Here is a 19644-nt window from a genome sequence, read left to right as displayed (position 1 = left end):
TTTTGTTTCTCTTCTGTTTTTCAAATGTTCACCCTCCCCACTTCATAAATCTTCATTATTTGTCACACTCCACATTGATACTTTTGTTTTCCCACTGTGTCAGTAAAGTAACTTCTATTTCTGCAAACAACTTTATTCAAACCAAATAGCGACAACATATCTATGTTTTGCTTTTGCCAAGTCCATGGGATCTGATGCTTGGCTGTATATTTTTATTTTATATACAGTGTATATATACATAAATGTATATATACACACACATATACACACACATATATATACATATATAACTATATATGTATACATTCACACACATATAAACATATGTATGCATTGTTTTTTGCAAATGAAATCAGAAAGCAAGCAAAACAAGACTGACCTGACTTACCTGTACTGGGTTCACAGTCAATGAAATCTTCATCGTCACTGGAACATTCAGCTGATGAAACAATGTCATCTGTAGTCTGGCATATAAAGCAAAGGAACAAAGGGAAAAAAAAGTAAGCTATTTGCAAGTCAAGAGGCTGTTACAGAGGCAACAGTATCCAAGAAAAAGAGAGTTTCAGATTTGTAACTTTTAAAATATTTAAAGTTGTACCAAGCACTCCAGATATGCCTGTGTAAATGTGCCTCCATTGAGCTGGAGTCTCCTGTCAAAAGAACAGTGCTTATTCTCTGCTGTTGAATATTTCAGGTGTGCACAGGTGCTGTGCACCTGCTGGGCTGTTTAGGTCAGCAGGCGGATCACACTGATACTCTTGAACAAAGTACAGTGGGCTATGATGCTTTTTTGGCTGGCAAACTGCCCTCCAACAGCCACAGTAGATGTGTCTGGTTGGAAGATGCTGGGCTCCTCAATAAATACCAGTATCATGTAGAGTCAGACAGAAGGCACTTACTGAGAGACTTGCCATAGGAGGCATGTTCAGACTGAACATGCTTTCTGCAAAGAAAAATATACAAGATAGACTCAGATACTATGTACAAGATAGACTCAGATACTATGTATCACTGAGGCAGTTAGCAGTACAAGTGATCCATCACTGAGGCTAAGTCAACTCCTGCTCTGTTAATGCACCTCTTGAGCTGGGTATCTGGTGGACAGTAAATATCTGTGCAGCCCACTTGTTGCATGATGAAGAACTGCTGCACGGGTCAGGTATGCCCAACATGCAATCTTACCTGCTTGCTTAACAAGTGAACAGAGATGTGGCTGTAACAAGGTTGATAGGCTAGAAAGTCTGTTTCTTAAATGCTTAAGCCATACTGTGACTGTTCACAACTGTTACAGGTTTCAGCACATTCTTTCAGCACATTCCTTTGCAATTCCAGCTGGTGATCATTTTATTTTGTGTGTGTGCGTGCAGGTCTAATTAATGAGCAGCATGTACTGCAGCATGTTAGAGAGAAGTGTATTGGTGTCTCTCCCCAGCAGCATCTCCTGCCTGTAATTGCTGCAATTAGTTGAATTAGTAATGCAGACCATTAGGGAGAGTCTGTGGCAGCCTCTGGATAGAGGTTGTAATGTTCCTGCACACAATACAAAATTACCACAGCTCAGCAGCACTGGCTCAAATCATGGCTTCTGCTGAAACTGTCTCCCTTAACAACTCTTCCTTGAAGAGAGCTGCCTATTCTGTTGAGCAGTAGGATCAGAGGGTTAACTCCTGAAACAAAACACCTGAAATGTTCCTCACCAGGCAGGAAGCATTGCTGAACTTGGGAGCAGGGCAGCTGTACTTTAGTACTCTCAGTGAGTATTCCCAGGAATCTCACATCATGACAAGACTTCCAAATCCTTATTCCTGAAAAAGACTCTCCAGCTTTAAATAAGGTCTCATTTATATTCCTATGTCTGCTAAGGCTGTCTCCAACACGTTCCCTCTTTCCTTTAAATAAGTGTTCTGAGGTCTCAGTCTTTCTTTAGCCTCCTCTGCTCCTACTGCTATGAAGTACCTCTGACCCCAGCCAGAAGTCCCTCGCTCTTCCCTCTCTCTTTATATTTGAGCTAAGGGGAAAAAACCAGAACCAAGAAATCAGTCAAAAAGAGTGAACTTAACATTTCTTCAGTCTTCGTTTCCGTGGCTTAGACTGAGCAAAGAAAGAAAAACAGGATTGGTCAGCTGTAAATAAAAATTGTAAAAATAGACTATCTGTAAAAAAACAGCCATGAAGTAAGGGAATCCCTATTGTATGTATTACTCAGTCATCTCCAGCATTGCCATTTGGCAATGTTTTGTAGGATGCAATCTTGCAGTATTTTCATGCTTAAATACTTTCGTTAAATACTTTTATAATCTTGCCTCAATGGGGAGTCAAGATTAAAAGGGACTGGAGGTAATATGAACAAAGAAATTTCCTGTCTTACAATGTCAAGGTCATTTTTTTAACATCTTTCAGTCATAGAAAGTGGAAGAATTCTACTAACTTCTCTCTTAAAACAAGCTGGCTTTAAAATTTTGTCTGCACAAGAAAGAAGGAATGCACAAAGTAGAAATTTACTTTTTTCGATTTTTCTGGTCTTGTCACATATATTTTAGAAAGTATTATTTATCCTGATAAACTTTATTACTTATAAAGTGATCACATCTTCCAACAGTGAAATGCAGCTGTCCTTGGGTAGAAAGATACTAGTTTTTAATTGCACCAATGTATAGTAATTTAGCACAATTTAGTAAACAAAGCTATACTGCATGAAATTTTTAGGTAGATCAAATGTAGTTACTGAAACTGGAGGTTTATACTGTAGTTGTCTAAAGTTAAGGATAGCACTGTGAAAAAAGAACAAAATATCCATCACTACTAGAAGACTTCCTCAGTGCTAAAGCCCTGGCCTGGCAATTGGTTTTGGTTTCCAGGTTGAATTTAGAATGTGTGGATTTTGTTCTTAGTTGAAGATCTGACAATTCATACTTCTCATAGAAGAATAGTGATGATTTGCTTCAGTAGGAAATAAACAAAAATGATAACAATGTGTTTTTGTCACTTATCAGCACCTATACCTATTCGATTACCCACTTACTTGCTCAGATGTAAGGGCTTCATGCAACATTAACTTGGAATCAAATCCAATTGAATTGACAATGTGATTGAGTATTTGTAAAGAATAAGGAGTTTCTTTATAACTCTCTTTTTCCCCTCTTGATTATTAGGGGCATCATATGAAACCAGAAAGGTAGCATGCCCAGAAAAAAAACAGGTCATATTTCTTTATACAATGTTGTTGTTTTTGTTTGTTTGGGGATTTTTTGGTGTTTTTGTTTTTGTTTTTTTTTTTTAACTGGGCAACTCCTTGCAATAGGATACTGGTAGATAATAAAAGTTTAGATGCATTTTGGAAGTGATTGGCCAGATTAAAGGTAAAATCATTCTTGCAAGGCTAGTAAGTACCCTATACCTAGGCCCCTGTGCCAGGACTTGAAAAGTCATGAAGCCTGGCCCTTGTTTCACTTCTTAGAATCATAGAATCAGCTAGGTTGGAAGGGACCTCCGAGATCATCAAGTCCAACCCTTGATCCACTACCACTGCGGTTACTAGACCATGGCACTAAGTGTCACATCCAGTCTCTTTTTAAAAATCTCCAGGGATGGAGAATCCACTACTTCCCTGAGTAGCCCATTCCAATGTCTGATCACCCTCTCTGTAAAGAAATTCTTTCTAACACCTAACCTAAACCTCCCCTGGCACAATTTGAGACCATGCCCTCTTGTCTTACTGATAGCTGCCTGGGAGAAGAGACCAACCCCCACCTGGCTACAACCTCCTTTCAGGTAGCTGTAGAGAGTGATGAGGTCTCCCCTGAGCATCCTCTTCTCCAGGCTGAACAGTCCTAGCTCCCTCAGCTTCTCCTCATAGGACTTGTGCTTGAGTCCCTTCACCAGCCTTGTTGCTCTTCTCTGGGCCTGCTCCAGCACCTCAATATCCTTCCTGAACTGAGGGGCCCAGAACTGGACACAGTACTTGAGGTGTGGCCTCACCAGTGCTGATCAATATCCCATCTAATAAGCTGCTTAAAGCAGCACATGTAACATATTTATGCTGCACTCTTAGATATGTGTATCAGATTATCTGCTATAAAATCCTCATGCAGCTTGCTTTGGTTCTGAACAGAGAAGGGCAGAGTCAGCCAGACTCAGACAAAATGCAAATGTGTGATGTGCAAAACTCTGCCAACTCAACCCTCTATCTGCACTTTTTCGAGACTGGTTCCACATTTGATTTTATCCATTAATCTCCATCCTATCTCCCCATCCCTACTGCAAGCTATTTCACTTGATATTCCAGTTTTTCTTGCTCTGTGGTTGCTGTTTATCCCATGCTGCTGATTTTGTATGTATAAAAATGAGGGTTAGAATAAGAAAAAAGCCTCCAGAAGTGGTGTTAGACTTAAATCAAGGTCATTAATGAGATCTCTAGAAACCACTGAAAAGATAAGTACACTAATCTGTCTTGCCATTTCCTATCTTGTATTTTTAATCTCAGGACTTTCCATCACAATTCATCACTAACTGATTTTCTAGTCCCACCACATATTGGTTTTTCATGCACCTTCCACTCAATACCAACATCTGAATCATCCCAAAGGAATAAAGCCATTTCATTGAGGAAGAGCAGCAAATTCCTGACCATAGAAACAGAGTCAAGGAAACATCCAGAAGACCATTACTTCTTGTAACAGGAATCTGTACCTTTCAAAACCCTCCTGGAGCTGAGAATTTTCACCAGAGGATAACTGTATTTGGTGTTTCCACAAGACAGGAGAGGCTAGGAAACAGAGACCCTAGAAATCTCTCCACTAAATTTCTTCTCATCACACTGTAAGGCAGTAAGCAAAATCACTATCCCATTTCTGGTTCCCTTTTCCCATTTTTGAAATGGTTCTGACTATACTCGCCCATTGGCCCCAGGGGACGTAAACAGATTAATTCCTTAGTGTCTCCCCAGAGATCTAGGGATAGTAAATGCTAAACATTCTTATGTATGGGCAACAGGATAGTAATGAAAATTCTCCATGTACTATGATGGAAACAGTGTTTGTGTTTTCATTGGAAAGAACATGAGAGAGAAAATATTTTCTCTTCCCCATATTAGCTAAATTCTATATTAAAAATAATAAGTCACACTACACTATTTTAAAATATGTATTTCATTTTTAAAGAACCCCAGATTTGAAATTACTTCGCCTGTATTAAAGGACATAAAACTAAAGATAGGTATTATAATAACTTTCAATAAAATCTCTCTCTGGCAGGAACCCTTTTTATTCCTTCCTCTGAAAGATTTTTTTATGGCATTTATATTATTATTTTTTCTCTCCCTCTCTCTAGCGTTTAATGAAATTGCCTTGGAATAAAACCAGGGTAGGATAAAGTGCTAAACTCTAAGTCCACCCCAGAGGATTTATGGGCATACTTACCTTCGAATTCTTTCAATTTCACTGAATTGGCTCCCCATTCCTTTCCATGAATTATTAGTTCTGTAATCACCTCCTCCTAATTATTCACTCTAAGGGCCTCTTCAATCTTGCCACGGTGATGGCTCTACATCTTTGTTCATTACACTGTATGTACTGGTGTGGGATGTACAGTGCAAAGAAATTTGGGATGGTGCAGTAAGACCTGCTCAAGATGACTCCATTCCTGTCCAATTTTTCAATTGCCCAAAGCCCTAGTTTATGTATCAGATCCATAACCTTTGCTCCTTTGTTCTATATAAAATGGCAGGTGCTGAATCTTCCTTTTCCCAACTGCAAACGTTTTTTTGTCACCTTGCTCTTTGGGTGCACCGCTATTTGAGAAAGATTAAGCATGCTGGGTAAAATAAGTCCTGTCACAGAATATTTTTATGAAATTATAAACAACGCACCCAAGAATGATGGAGTTTCCCCTTCTACTGAGAGAGAAAAGACAAGGACCCATAAATTCAAACCCTAAAAAAATTCCTGCAGAATTACTTACTTGGCAGTTGCTTCACTTGGTAAAGTAGGATTCAATTTTCCTACTTCCCTTTTTCTTGAAACTCTTCTGCACACTATACATATTACTTTCAATTCAACACCATTATTTGAAAAGCAACACTTACTGCTTTGTTGCAAGAGAACTGTAAATCTATTTGCCACCAAGGAACCACAATTTACAGTACTTCTTGAAATACAACACAAAATACCAGGCACAAATATCTTCCCAAGGTGCAGAAATACAGTTGTATCAACCTGGGCACTGCATTTGCCTTTCACACCTAAAAGGTACGGAGCGCAGGTTAACAAACTTTTCATAAATACAACCACTTGACTCCCTCCATTGCTTCTATACTACTATATTTTCTAAATATCTCAAATTTATTATGGAATATGGACCATGTATTGTCTTCTTTGTGTAACAGCATACAGTATGAATGCTCCCTCAGAATGGCAAAAAGTAGTGATGCTATCCTGTCTTCCTAGAAACCAAGATGTTTCTTGACAAATAATAGGTTTAAGGCATTTGCTTTCTTGCCAAAAGAAGAGAGTACATGAAATGTCTGTCTCATTAGGTATCATTTCTAGCTTGAATACCTCAACCTTTCATACTTTGGTAAGCGGGCTTCTTAAAAGCAACTTTTCGTATTCTGTTCACACTATTCAATTAAATAAGAATCCTTCATCTGTCCTTTCTACATGTTACATTTGTTTCACATTTTTTAGTTAATCTTTATTTGCAAAATACCCTGGAGTTCATTACGGTATAGCAGACCTCAGAGACTCAGTCTGGACAAATCCAAACTACTACATACTGAAAGAAAGAATCTGTATACAAATGGAAAAATATTAGAAATGTTGCAAAAATCATAATGAGGTATTACAAAAGAAGCTGCAATTTGGGACTGTATAAACTTTTGAGGAGAGTCCTGTATCCACTGTCTGTTGCTAAAGGGTTAATACCGTCCATCTCATTAGCACTGGACAGAACATGTATTTTCTTACCATGGGGCAGACACAGCCAGAAATATGTGCAAGCCCTTTGCACCCCCACACAGTGCTGCTGAGGTTCTGTCTGCCTCTGCTGAGGCAGTGCATCAAAGAACATGAAACTAATAATTTTTCTTCATATAGCTCATTTGCAGTATATACAAAAACAAGAGGGCCAAATCCTCTGTTGGTTTAAATTGGCATTGATTTCAACCAGACTACAACAACTTGCAGGAAGAGAGAATAGCCCATTACATTTAGTTTTAGGCAATTCAGTGGTAAAAGAGTAACTGGAGTGAATTCAGAAAAAAGCCACTGAAGAGAGGAAAGAACTTGAGAGATTAGAGACAGGCTTAGTAAAATATCAGAATTGGACTTAACAAGGACTAAAATTATGATAAATATCTACAGGTGTCACAAAGGACATCAGGAAGAACGATTAATTATTTAGGGTACTTTAAAAAAAGATTGGATAAAACTAAGCCAAAAAAAAAAAAGGATTATTTTCACCAAGAAAAATCTCAATAGTGATCTTTATCAACTATGGAGAAGTGCCCTCAAGGAAATACCAGAAACCACTAGCACTGAGATCAAGCAGTTGCACAAGCCATCCAGGTAGGAATGCCATTAGTGTATATGCTCTAGTGGGGAAGAGCTTGCCCCATCTATCTTCAGTCCAACCTAATTCACTCTAAATCAAGTCACTATTTGCATCCTCTCCATCACTATGTAATATAAACATGTTACACATTTCTCTCTGTCATTCCAAAGCAGGCAGTAAAGGTATCCAGAACAGCTTTTCAGCCAGTTGTTTTCAGATCAAGAATCACAGAATATTCTGAGTTGGAAGGGAACCTTACTAGGATCATCAAAGTCTAACCCCTGACCCTGCACAGGACAGACCCAAGAATCACACCAAGTGCCTGAGAGCACTGTTGAACTCCGAGAGCTTCTTGAACTCTGTCAGGCTTGGTGCTGTGACCACTTCCCTTGGGAGCCTGTTTCACTGCCCAACCATCCTTTGGGTGAAAGAACCTTTTTCTAATATCCAACCTTAGCCTCCCCTGACACAGCTTCAGGCCATTCCCTCTGGTCCTGTCACTGAGGCTGGTAGGTTACCTACCAAGAGGCTGATAGGTAACCAGCAGGCATGTACCCTTCAACAGTAGCCCAGCAAAAGTGCATCTCCTGGCTACATGTTTCCGGCTGGACATAAAAGCTGATTTGTTGCCAAATTATACCATTAAGTAGGGATCATGAGAGAGCTACCCTTTAACCAAATCAGTCATTTGTCCATTATTATGGCAGGCAACAGACTAAGGAACTAGCCAGTTAAGTAAGAGAAAGCAAAAAATAATCCCCCCAATTGTATGTCAATCCAGGATCATGGGCAGTCATGTTTAAAAACAGCCTTGAAAGCTTGAATTAGTCCTTTGAAAACCAAAAGCCTGTCTCAATAAAATCAATAGTTCATTAAGACTGTAAAGTCTGAGTCATCTCAACCAGGTTTGATGAAAAATTTCAGATACTTTGTTCTGTGCCAGAGCTGTGCAAAGACAACAGGGAAAAATCACGTTTCTGCCTTTTGTCTCTGTCTTTCGGCAGTAGGAAAGGGTGATGATGTTGTGAGGGAGTGTGAGCAGAGAGAGAAAGAGAAGAGAGGGCAAAGAATGGAAAAGTAAAGGGAGGGCAAAGAGGGGAGAAAGAGAAGTAGGGAGGATTAATTCATCTGTTGTTCAAGGCACCCTGACAGGGGAAAGAGAAGTATTGAACCACAGCAGCTTAACTCAACTTCAGCGTACCTTCCAAAAGCATAAGGAATGTAATTCTTCATGGTGTTCTGCTGATAAGCAAATCCTTCTAAATCCTTTCAATTTATTTCTTGGCCTGAAGAAATTACATGCTATTTAGGAGCTAAATAAATAAATAAAATTTCACTTCCATGAATCTAGATTGGTTGTTTATTGATTACATATGCCCACAGAGTCACTTGCTTTTTGTTTCTTTTATTTCCTAACAGAACAGTGGTCTTTTCATCTTGAACTAGGAAAGGATCAACTGGCAAGTCTTTTCCAGACTATTCAGTGTAACCATCAAGATTTGCAAGAGCTTTCAACTGGACTGTAAAATACCATTGATTGGTTTTAACACAACAGATACATCTTTGGTGTGAGAAGAGACTCTTTTTCCTGCTTTATCATCCATATTCTCCTTTCTTTGTGCATTTTCCTTCTTCCAAAGAAGTACCTTTGAAGACTGAAGTTGTGAGTTTATACACTGAAGTCATTATCTGAGCGTAGTGCCCCTCAGAGTGATCACAGGAAGAATTTTCACACTGAGTGCCCTTTTAATCACTTGATACAGCTTGTTCCCCTTCTCTATTAAATTTTTATTATTTCTTATTGAAAGAAACCTGCTACTTGAAACAGAAACTGCCAGCCCTCTGTTTTAAGCATAATCCCATTTATAAAGATGGTGGTGACACAGGTGAAAACTCCAAAGGTACACTAGGTGTACCCATCATGAACTAAACTAAATAGTTTAATGCTAAAAATCAAGCCATTACAGCTTAACCCACAACAACTCCCACTCTGAAATCAGTGAGAGCTGCTGGAAGGACAAAATGCTGAAATTCAAGCACTGCTTGGGAGTCTGACTTTCTGAATATCACATCAATTTACACAGTGTTTCCCAATCCTTGTCCAAGAGTCTTCAAATGGAAGACATTTCTTTTCAGAAATGGTCTGAAAACACTTTCAGAGTGGTCTCCCCTGTGCTCTTATCCCCCTAAGAAGAACCAACAACCAGCAGAATGCACAGGGCAGCATAAGCTTCAATTTAGCCCTATTCTCAGTATCTGCTTAAAGTAGGACACAGGAACCAAAAGCTGAATACAGATTCTCAGAGGTGTGTAGGAAAAACCCAGCTTATTGCCAGAATTAAACATCTTGATGGTGTGGGCTCTAGCCCCTTTGCACTCATTCTGATGTATTAACTTAAATTGCCACAGAAATAATTTTATTAATATGCTGCCTATAAACTACGCTTGCTGAAAAACAAAATGTTATCTGCTTCACCAGCAGAAGGGCAGGGCAGATCACTGGAAAGCAGTAACTTCTTAAATTGCCCCAGTCCAAATTGCCAAGGACATTGAATCAGAGCCCTCATGTTACTTGATTTTACAGTCCTGATATTGTCATAAATGCACTATCTGACATCAGCAAAATTGCCTCCTTTCCTCATGCTTCTGTTTATACTGCCATAAAATGGTGAGAAAACAACTTCTCTGCTTGCTTGGCATACAGTCAGAATTTTAGTAAACATTTTACATTCTCAAAGCAAAGCCTAAATACAGAAAACTCCTTCACATTTAGTAAAGGGAAGCCTATGTTTCAAAAAGTTAGAGACTCAAATGATCTGAGATGAATCAGCTGCCCTCTGAAGACTCAGCCTCTAGTAAGAGTAAATGGGTTTTTCTTTGCGTGCTAGCTGGCACTTAATAACTGTGTCAGAAGAATATTTTTCATTTACACTTTGCTCCTTTGCTGGAAATCAATATGTCGTTTGCTGGCATTTTCTCCTGGACATCTTTATTTAGCTTGTCTTTTCTCCTCAGAGGGGAGGGAGTTGTATTTGATTTTGTTCTGTTATTGATTGGATCACTCTGAGCAAGAAATAAATAACTAAGCACAGCACAGTAGCTTTAATGACAATCTCTTAAGCCTCAAAATCTGCACACCATGTTGTACTCCCCCCAACACGACTCAGAAGAAAGAAATCTGTGAAGTACAGTAACTATGTAGCAAAGAGGCAGTCATATATGCAATTTAACTGGCATTTCTATTTATGTGATCATTAATAAAACCACACAAGTCCTGTTTCTATTAAAGCAGTATTCCTATTGCTGTAGTACCTACTGCTGGGATCTCGTAATCTCTTACAAATGAGGCTTAACAAGAAATTAAAGATATGGGAGATCTTCTCCCAGCAGACATTGTTCTCTGGAGAAAACTTGAGCAAGTTCCCATATTAAACATTGATGGCAGTGAAACCTAATAGGTTGCCCCCAACCTACAAAAGGCTAGCAAGCGATGGTGGAGGGGAAGTTGCTGTGCACTGGCTGCACTGAAGTGCCATGTCAGCCCACAGCATCTCTCCCAGCATCAAATGAGAAGAGATGGGCAAGCCAACCCTAGGGGCTGCACACTAATCACCCACCAATTTTTTTTTAAATTGTGGAGTTCTCTGCCTCCTCTCCTGCTTCTCTCTTAATTTCTGCTCCTCATTTTTGTATCGGCCACAAACGGTTGGCATATGCAACTGTAAAATTCATAAAGAAGAAAATACCCTGATCTTCAGTCCAAACTGTGGTACTTAAAATCTAATGTGACAGGGTATGTTATTCATAAAGTAACAATAAATGTAATCACTCTGAATAAATGTCCCTTAAAACAACTTCTGCAATTATTGTAAGTACCTCTGAGTGCAATAAGATAAACAACTATCTTTGAATATTCGCATTAATGCACTAGACTATTCTTGCCAGACAAATATTCCTCTTTCTCTCCAAACATTAACCCACACTTAGAAAATGGCATTTAAATACTGTCACTCACAGGATTCACACATTAGCTTACAAGGGGAAGGCAGTACCCACACACATTTAAATGCAGAATAAACATAATGTAGAATAAATAAAGAATAAACTCTGGCACACTAGGTACAGACCAGCACCTAGAAATGCTCCCTGAATAACATTACAGAGCAGAACATTTAACAAAGGAAAATAGTCGCTAAATACCTGTATGTAAGCATATATACAACATACCTGTGAAAAAAGGCCATAAATAGTTTTAATTTATAAGCAATAAAGAAGTCCATAAACACAAAAAGGGTCACAAAGGTGGCTGTAGTAGAACTCAGATTTCCCAGGAACAGTGACAGTCTCTTAACCACAAGTTCATCCTTCTTAATATAGGATATAAATGATTGTCAGCAGCTAGTACAGAAACAGCGGTATACACCCCAAAAGTTATATATTACCATTAACATATTAACATACTGACATATCAACATATCAACATTATCACAGTCAAATCTAATAAAAATTAAGTTAAACAGCTCTAGACATTATTTCATCCACCAATACAACTGCCAAATATCTGAAGCTTAAAACCCATGCTTTTCTATCATTACAATTATTTTTCCTTTTGAAATGAGTAGCGTAACAACTTTACTGGACAGATAGGGAACTGACTTCACACCACATCATAGCAAAAAACAGGTAACAAAAGAGTAAACAGGTAAATGAAATCAGTCCCACCACCACCAGGAATCATGGGGGAAAATTTAGGAAAGTTAGAGACAGAAGTTTGTCTAATCATAACTTGAACAAGGAAAGAGATCTACTCCCATCAAACTTATACCCATCAGCCCAAAAAACATACTTCGTCCATCCAGTACTGATGAAACCAGGTACACTTTAATCTCATGAGTTGTGGAACATAACAAATGCCTCCTGCACGTTAAATTTGAACTGAACTTCACTGAAATACCACATGAAGTGGTCCAAGCTGCAAATGGTTGTCATGCAAGAAAATTTTGCGATTGGGTAGGCAGACTCCCATACACAACAAACCTGGCCAACACTTATCCCTGCTGGGTGTCTCAGCAGCCCCTGCCTAATCAGAACATTTGCTCTCTGTGAAGTATAAGAAGGCCATTTTCCTTGCTTATTTATTTAGCTTTCTAGTGAGTTTGATTAACTATAGTAAAAGCAAATCAATCTTTTGTGTTTGTGTAAAATGGAAAAAGGAAAAAAGTTAGCTTTAACAGCCTAATAGACGCTCAGCTGGAATGCACTTACCGAGAGAGAGATAGACAAAGGAATTCAAGCAACTTTAAACGCTATCAAGAACATGACAACATCATCTATACTTCTACCTGTTTAAAGGGAAAACAACAAACCCACACCACACCCAGTGAAGAGGCTTTCTGTTTCTCTGCAATTCTATCAAGGCAGCAAGTACTACAAGGTTCTTCCTTGTGTCCTTCAGATTTCCACGGTGAAAGCTGGGAGATACTAGGGAACAAGTATCCAAAGAAACATCATCAGAATGAGAGAGGACACGAAGTTCGAAATCAATAAGAATCTCTCTTCCACTGTCAGTAAACTTGCTTCTAAACTCAGATTTGTTGTAAAGTAACATTTTTGACAAGAAGAACCTCTCATAAAGATTGTAAGATAGCATGAAATTCATGCCCACTATGAAATGAAGAAGCTTCTGCATAAAGAATTTGAGTGAGACAATTATAAGTTGAAAGCAGCACTCTGAGAAAGTCTTTTTGTCATATATTCTAATTATAGCATTGACAACACTGGAAATCACAAAAGAAACTCTGCCTGATTTTACATGATGTCCATTAAAAGTCTTTAGTAATACATAGAAATACCCAAGCCTTCCAGACTATGGACGGTCAAGTTTTAGCCCACAGAGGATTTAACCTTAGTGTTAGCAACACATAGAACAGAACAGCTTGAGCAGGACAGAGCCAAAATGTAGCAAGAGGTATTTGTCCCCATATCTAAAGTACTCCAGTCCCTGACTGGACAGATAAAAGTGTATGCTTAGGTTTCTTGCTACATCAGTTTCTGCCTTTTCACAAGAATTACAAAAGCAGAAAAATCAGAATTTTTGTTCTATGACAAAATTTGATGTTGCCTTGCTATAAAAGCTATAGCAACAGCTTGATGGTATGTTTTTAGTCTCTCTTGGGAGGAAACAAGTTTACTTTCCCTTAAAATTCCTTTCTCAATGGTATCATTATTGTAGCTTCACTTGTTCTATCCAGAAACAAATCATAGTAGCCACTGACATTAAACAGTGGTGCCTTCTGTACTTTTACCATTTGATTTTCAGACTTAGGCCTTACTCTCAGTAGAGAGGTTACTGGCATGACAGATATGAGGGCATATCCAAGTTGCCAGAGCTGCTCCTTTTAGGTCTAGCAATATTGACTGAAGAAGGGGTTTTGCTGGCATAGTTACACCATTTCTGTGCATTGCAAGCTAAGCTGACAATTGCACTCTTGGACACTGCAGTGACATTGTCAGAACTCCAGAGTATAGCACTCTATTACTCTGAATGCTTCAGATGGCAAAAGAGTTTTTAAAGAATCCTGTAATTGTCTGCACAGTTGTTAGCAGGCATAAAACTGCAAATAAAAGACTGCGGTCAGTGAGATTTTTTTTTGATTCAGTGTCATAGTTTGAGATTGGCCCTCCCTCGAGAAGAGGGGGGCTCAGAGGTGATTGGGTGCCAGGGCAGTGTTCCCTGAAGGGCCAATCACCACTCATGTTGTTCGCTTCTGCTCAAAATCATATATACACAACCGCCGGAAGCTGTTGGCACTTCTGCTGTTGGTGTCTGCTGCGTGTAGGTGTGGAAGGCCGGGGGGTGGCTGGGCTCCTTCTTCACCCCCCTCCGGGGGGGAGAGGGGAGCCCTGCGGCCCCCAGCTCTGCCTAGGCCAGAGCAGAGTTAGAGGCAGCATTTTGAGTGTGTTCAGTGAGGGAAGAGACTCACAGCACCTGACCTGAGGTAAGAGGAGAGGGACAGGCTTTTGCAGTCAAGCCCTCTCCCCCCTCCTTTTCTATAGCTAAGTTGTGGAGGGGGGCTTTCCTTTCCCTCCGCTGGAAAGTGAAGGAGAGGCTCAGCATTGAAGCTGAGCCAAGAGACGGGCCGGAGGAGGCTCGGTTGCCAGGGAGAAGAGTCCCAGGCAAGAATTGGAGACGGGCCAAGGGCTCGGGAGTTGCCCTGCGAAGCTGACCAGGGGCAGCCGAAAACTGACTTGGAGGAATGAAGATTCCAACGCCTACTGTGATAAGCTGGACTACACTTACAGCAGCCTATGAGCCGAGGTATGACATTGAGAGAGAGAGAGATCACACAGCAGACCAAGGAGGATGGACTCAAAGCTATTTTGGACTTCGTGAGGAAGGAAGGACTTCCAGAAACAGCTGAAGGTTGGTTAGGGAGTGTTCAGGGGCCCGGAACACTCACAGAGAGAGACTGCATTACCCAGCAGCCTTGAAAGGCTCTTCCTGGACTAAGTTAAAGGGAGGGGCTTAAAAGGACTGAGAGAAGTGTAATAATATATATATATATATATATATACATATACAGTTGCTTCTAGTTTGTACAGTATATTTATTTGTGTAAATAAATGTATATATTTCCCCCTTCCCCTATGGAAGCCTCTGGCCTGAGAGTTTCTCTTCGGTGTTGGGATAAATTGTGGGAGGGGGTGGAGAAGCCTGAAAATTGGGTTTTTGGATTTCTAATGTGGCTCAAACTGCCACATTCAGAAATCTCAAGGTAAGAGGGGTCCATTATTTTCACCTAGTCTGATTGCCCATTTTCCACAACCGTGGAATTACACAGAAGAGCTGAGTTCTGGGACTGAGAGGCAGAGTGCCTCTGCCACTGATTTGCAATGACCCTTGGCGGGGCAGTTAACCTGTCAGTACATCATGGCTTAATTTTTAAGATAGTGAAGATGCACATGTATTTCTTGGATGCAAATGTTTATAAGCTACTCTGAGAATACTTGGAGGAGAGTGCTGTGTAAAGCATCAGGAGAAAGAGTATAGCATTACAAAATTGTTTAGGTTGGAAAAGATCTTTAAGATCATCGAGGTCAACCACTAACCTAACACTGCCAAGTCTACCACTAAACAGTGTGTCTAAGTGCCACATCTACACATCTTTTAAATAGCTGCAGGGATGGTAACTCAATCACTTCCTGGGCAGTCTATCATGATTGTATCCAGTTCCTTATATTTTGTGAGCAGAAAGACCCACACTGTTAGAATGGAACTCACATGTGGACTGTAACAAACTGTTATGCAGGGCTGAGGTAGGAGGGACCTGAGAAACATTTCACTCTCTTTAATGTTTCTGAAATGAAATACAGTATTGAAAATAACTGCACAGTCCTAAAAACTGAGACTCCTGCTTAAGAAGGAAAGCAATTTCCTGCAAATTCTCCTCATCTGTGAAAAAAGCTGCAATGCTCATCTACAGAAATAAATGGCAGCAGAGCTTAACACCACTCATCACCAAACGCATGGTGGACCACAAGTACTCATCCCATTAGAACACAAACTTTGCTTTCAGACAAAGCATAACTTTTCCAACAGGTGCAGAGTAAAGCTCTGGAACCTCTGTACCAGGCAGCTTTGAATCTCAGCAACTTATAGGTAGTGGAACAAATTACCTGGCTGGTCCCAGGATATCCCTTTTACCTGTCTCCCACTTACCCGGAATGTACAATTGATCGAAACAAATGCTACAATCTGACACCATGGAGCTCTCGACAGCTGTCAACTCATTAAGTTCTATTCACTGCCTTCCCACCTCCTTGCCAACATATTACATAAATTGCTTTTAGCTGGCAGCCTTTTCCTTTGCCTGAAACCAGTTTGCACTGAGTATGTTTGTCTATTGTTTTTTTTTAAAAAATGAATTTATTCCCTTCCCTTTGGTAATTTGCCTTGCTTTGCAATAGTTTGAATGGGTTGCAGGATACTGTTTCATTATCAAGCTGCAACTGGAAATGAATGTTTTATAGCAGTTGAACAGAGGTTTGGCTGTAAATGACTATATCCTAATTAAACAAAACTAAAGGAAGACAGAAAGAAAAATTAATTTAATTAATGAAATATTGATGCAATTTACAGACAAAGGCCTTTCCATTTAGAAGGAATTCCTGCAATGTGAATTTTATAGAAAGAGTTGGAGGTTCATTGCCCCCTTCTCGATTTATCTAGTGATGTTTCTCACATGTAATTTTTGCTTTTTTCAGACTCTTTAAAATGTCTGATGGTATGTCTAGTATCTGCCTATACAAAGTCACACACAGAAGTGCTTCAAATGCAAATATATACTTATAATGACTGTGCAGTAAGAACATGTAAAAACAGAGCATAAGTGTAGTCATGCTAGCTCAAACTCCATTGAAGCCTTGATTCCTGCCTCTGGCATTAGATAGTTATTTATGTTTCTTCACTGAAAAAGGATAAACACAAGAGAAACACGCAGAAGTACTTTTCTGTCACATATGCTAATTGGAATGGCAAGCATCAGTTAGGAAGTGGTTATACCTGCATCTTCATGCTGCATAGATTTTGTATTTCATAGTTCTTAATGGGTTTCTTTACCACATACTGACATATTAGCTTTTAAAATCTATTTATATTTCTTTTCTACAATATCATATGGCATTTCGTGTAAAAGTACTTCCTCCTGTTTGATCTCAGCCTGCTCCTGCCTTATTTCACTGTTCCATCTTTCATGAGAAACAGTGAGCAGTCATTGCATAGTCACAATTTCTCTAAACAATTTTGATTTTAGAGATCCCTGTTATCACCATTTGGTTACCAATTTTTCAGCTGAAGAATGCCAGTCTATTTAACTCTCCTCATGTGGAAACCATTGCATATCCTTCATTTTTTTTTATTTGTCATAGATCAGTTTTTGAGAGCTAATGGCCAAAACTGAGTGCAAGGCAGAAGGCAAGGCACAACACAGATTTACACAGTAGCACAATGATATTTTCAGGGGTTTTTTTATCATCTAACAACTTCTAAATTTGCCTTCTTGAATGCAAATACATGTACAAAAGTAACCAGATTTGGCCATTTGTCAGGATAGAAACAAATTTTCAATGTTCAGTGTGATTAAGCACATACATAAATCAGTGCCCAATAATGCATTTTTTTCTGTTATGGTGTCAGTTTCTGACATTTTTGAATTAAAGGCCCTATAACAGAAGGAATTTATTGATTCTTGAGGCGCTTCAGAATGCCACCTATTGAATTGTATATGGAGTGGGATCTACAAAGAAGCAATAAAGCTTTTGAGAGGATGCTGGATTTCTCAGTCATTCTAAGTCGAATGAGACTCCTTTCTGATGTTGCAGAAGGTACCTGCGTGAGTCCAAGGGATGCCTATCAGGTTCAGGGTGTCAGGAGGCAGAAGCACTGCGTTGTAATGTGTAATCATTCAAAATGGAATGGAGCAATCCTACTGATGCACACAAGGTGAATAACAGAGAGAGGACTCAGTATTATAAATAGAAATGGGGAATGTATACTCATACATTCCAGAAGTAAGGACACATTGTAGAATCTGCTCCAACTTGTTTCCTTATCTCTTTTTGATGGTAAATGGTTTTTATATCATGTATGTTGTAAAGTGAATCAGGCTTAAATATAATGTCAAAATGCTACATGAATAAAATTAGAAGATGAGAATAGACCTAAACTTTACAGAAAACCACAGTTGTACTTTGTAGCCCAACAGACAGTCAAAAATGGGAAAACTATGGCATATGTTCACCCACAATAACCTTTTCTCTTCAAACCATTCGTATAATTTTGAGTGAGCAGGACATTTCACTCTGGAGTGACTACTGTCCACTGGGGACCAGTGACGAAACAGTTTTAAGGAAACTGCTCTTGTTTAAAGTTAGTGAGGTCAAAGAGAATGCATGCAAATAAATACAAAAATTACAGCACCAAGCAACTACAGAATCTGGTTTTATGTGAAATACAGTCTTCAGAGACCTAGGGGAGAAGCTTTGAGTCTTGCCAGGCCAACCATGATTTGCCTAACTGAATACCAGTACACAAATCTTTGCAAAAGGCAATCATTGACCTAAAAACATATAACCTATAATGTTCTACAGTCATAGTTTCTTTAAATCCTGTACAGCATGTGAATGTAAAGGACATAAATGAAAACACAACTCTGATACAATTCCATGCCTTGCCATTGATTTAAAGCAAATTTAATTTCTCATCCACTTCAGTAAAAGAGAGAAAAATATACCAGGAGTGAATGAATGAAATAAATGGATCATTGACAAGTTTGGAAGGGAGACAGATACCTTTCACAGACTTCACTTACCTCTCTCCTTGTGCTATGATTTGTTTTCTATCTAGGATCTAAAGAAAAAGTGCTAAAGGAAGACTTGAAGTCTCCATCTCTCACTCAGTGTTCCAACTTCAGCCCAAAGCTGTCAAAGCCTTCCTGCTCCTAGTATGCATCTCCCTTCCTCGTAGTATTACTGAAGCTCATGAGCTTTGGCCTCCTACTTTCAACATTACTCCTGCTTTTGTCTGCAACCCTTTCTCTTCTAAACTCTGTGGAAAGCTGAGTGGCCCTTCAATACCAACAAAAGATACTGATCGTGACTCAAACACAGAGGAAAGATTTCTTTAAATTACACATTATCAGAAAACATAAAGCTTATATGCAAAGATACAGCAGGTATAACCTGAATTTTAACAATAATGATATTATCCAGAACCTCTAATCAGATCAAGAACCTGTTATTAGATACTACAGTACAAACAGGATAAAAGAGACCTTGTTGCAAATATTGCAGTTTAGGCAAAGAAGCAACATATTTAGTATGCAGACAACAAAATAACACCTCAGTTTTATGATAAATTACGATGCTAAAAGATTAGCTTTTTTTCTATGCTGGAACATCCCCAAAATGCCCTTAAAAACAATTTCAGAAACAGAATTATATCAAAGTATGAGTTTTCAGATAATAATATTTTTTAACTTGCAGCCAAATTTCAGATATACCATTCAGTGTGTGCATGACAGTAAAGCACCCACTAGA

General features: G+C 39.1%; 1 protein-coding gene across 26 annotated transcripts in view; it reads right to left on the bottom strand.

Annotated features, from left to right (window-relative positions):
* Nucleotides 1-19644, bottom strand: part of NRXN3 (neurexin 3) — a 1019488-nt gene that overhangs the window by 37087 nt on the left and 962757 nt on the right. For 20 of the 26 annotated variants that reach the window (XM_027672731.1, XM_027672716.1, XM_027672707.1 and 17 more), the window contains one exon: nucleotides 389-464. In XM_027672731.1, the coding sequence (XP_027528532.1) occupies nucleotides 389-464 (76 nt within the window). Of the gene's footprint in view, nucleotides 1-379; nucleotides 465-19644 lie in introns of all 26 variants that reach the window. The other 6 variants (XM_027672873.1, XM_027672767.1, XM_027672787.1 and 3 more) reach the window with 1 other exon arrangement.

The sequence above is a fragment of the Neopelma chrysocephalum genome, unplaced genomic scaffold, assembly GCF_003984885.1.
Source record: "Neopelma chrysocephalum unplaced genomic scaffold, ASM398488v2 Primary Assembly neopelma1_24, whole genome shotgun sequence".
In the NCBI taxonomy this organism is placed as follows: Eukaryota; Metazoa; Chordata; class Aves; order Passeriformes; family Pipridae; genus Neopelma; species Neopelma chrysocephalum.
Note: the sequence above shows the minus strand (reverse complement) of the source record. Positions and strands in the feature narration are given on the sequence as shown.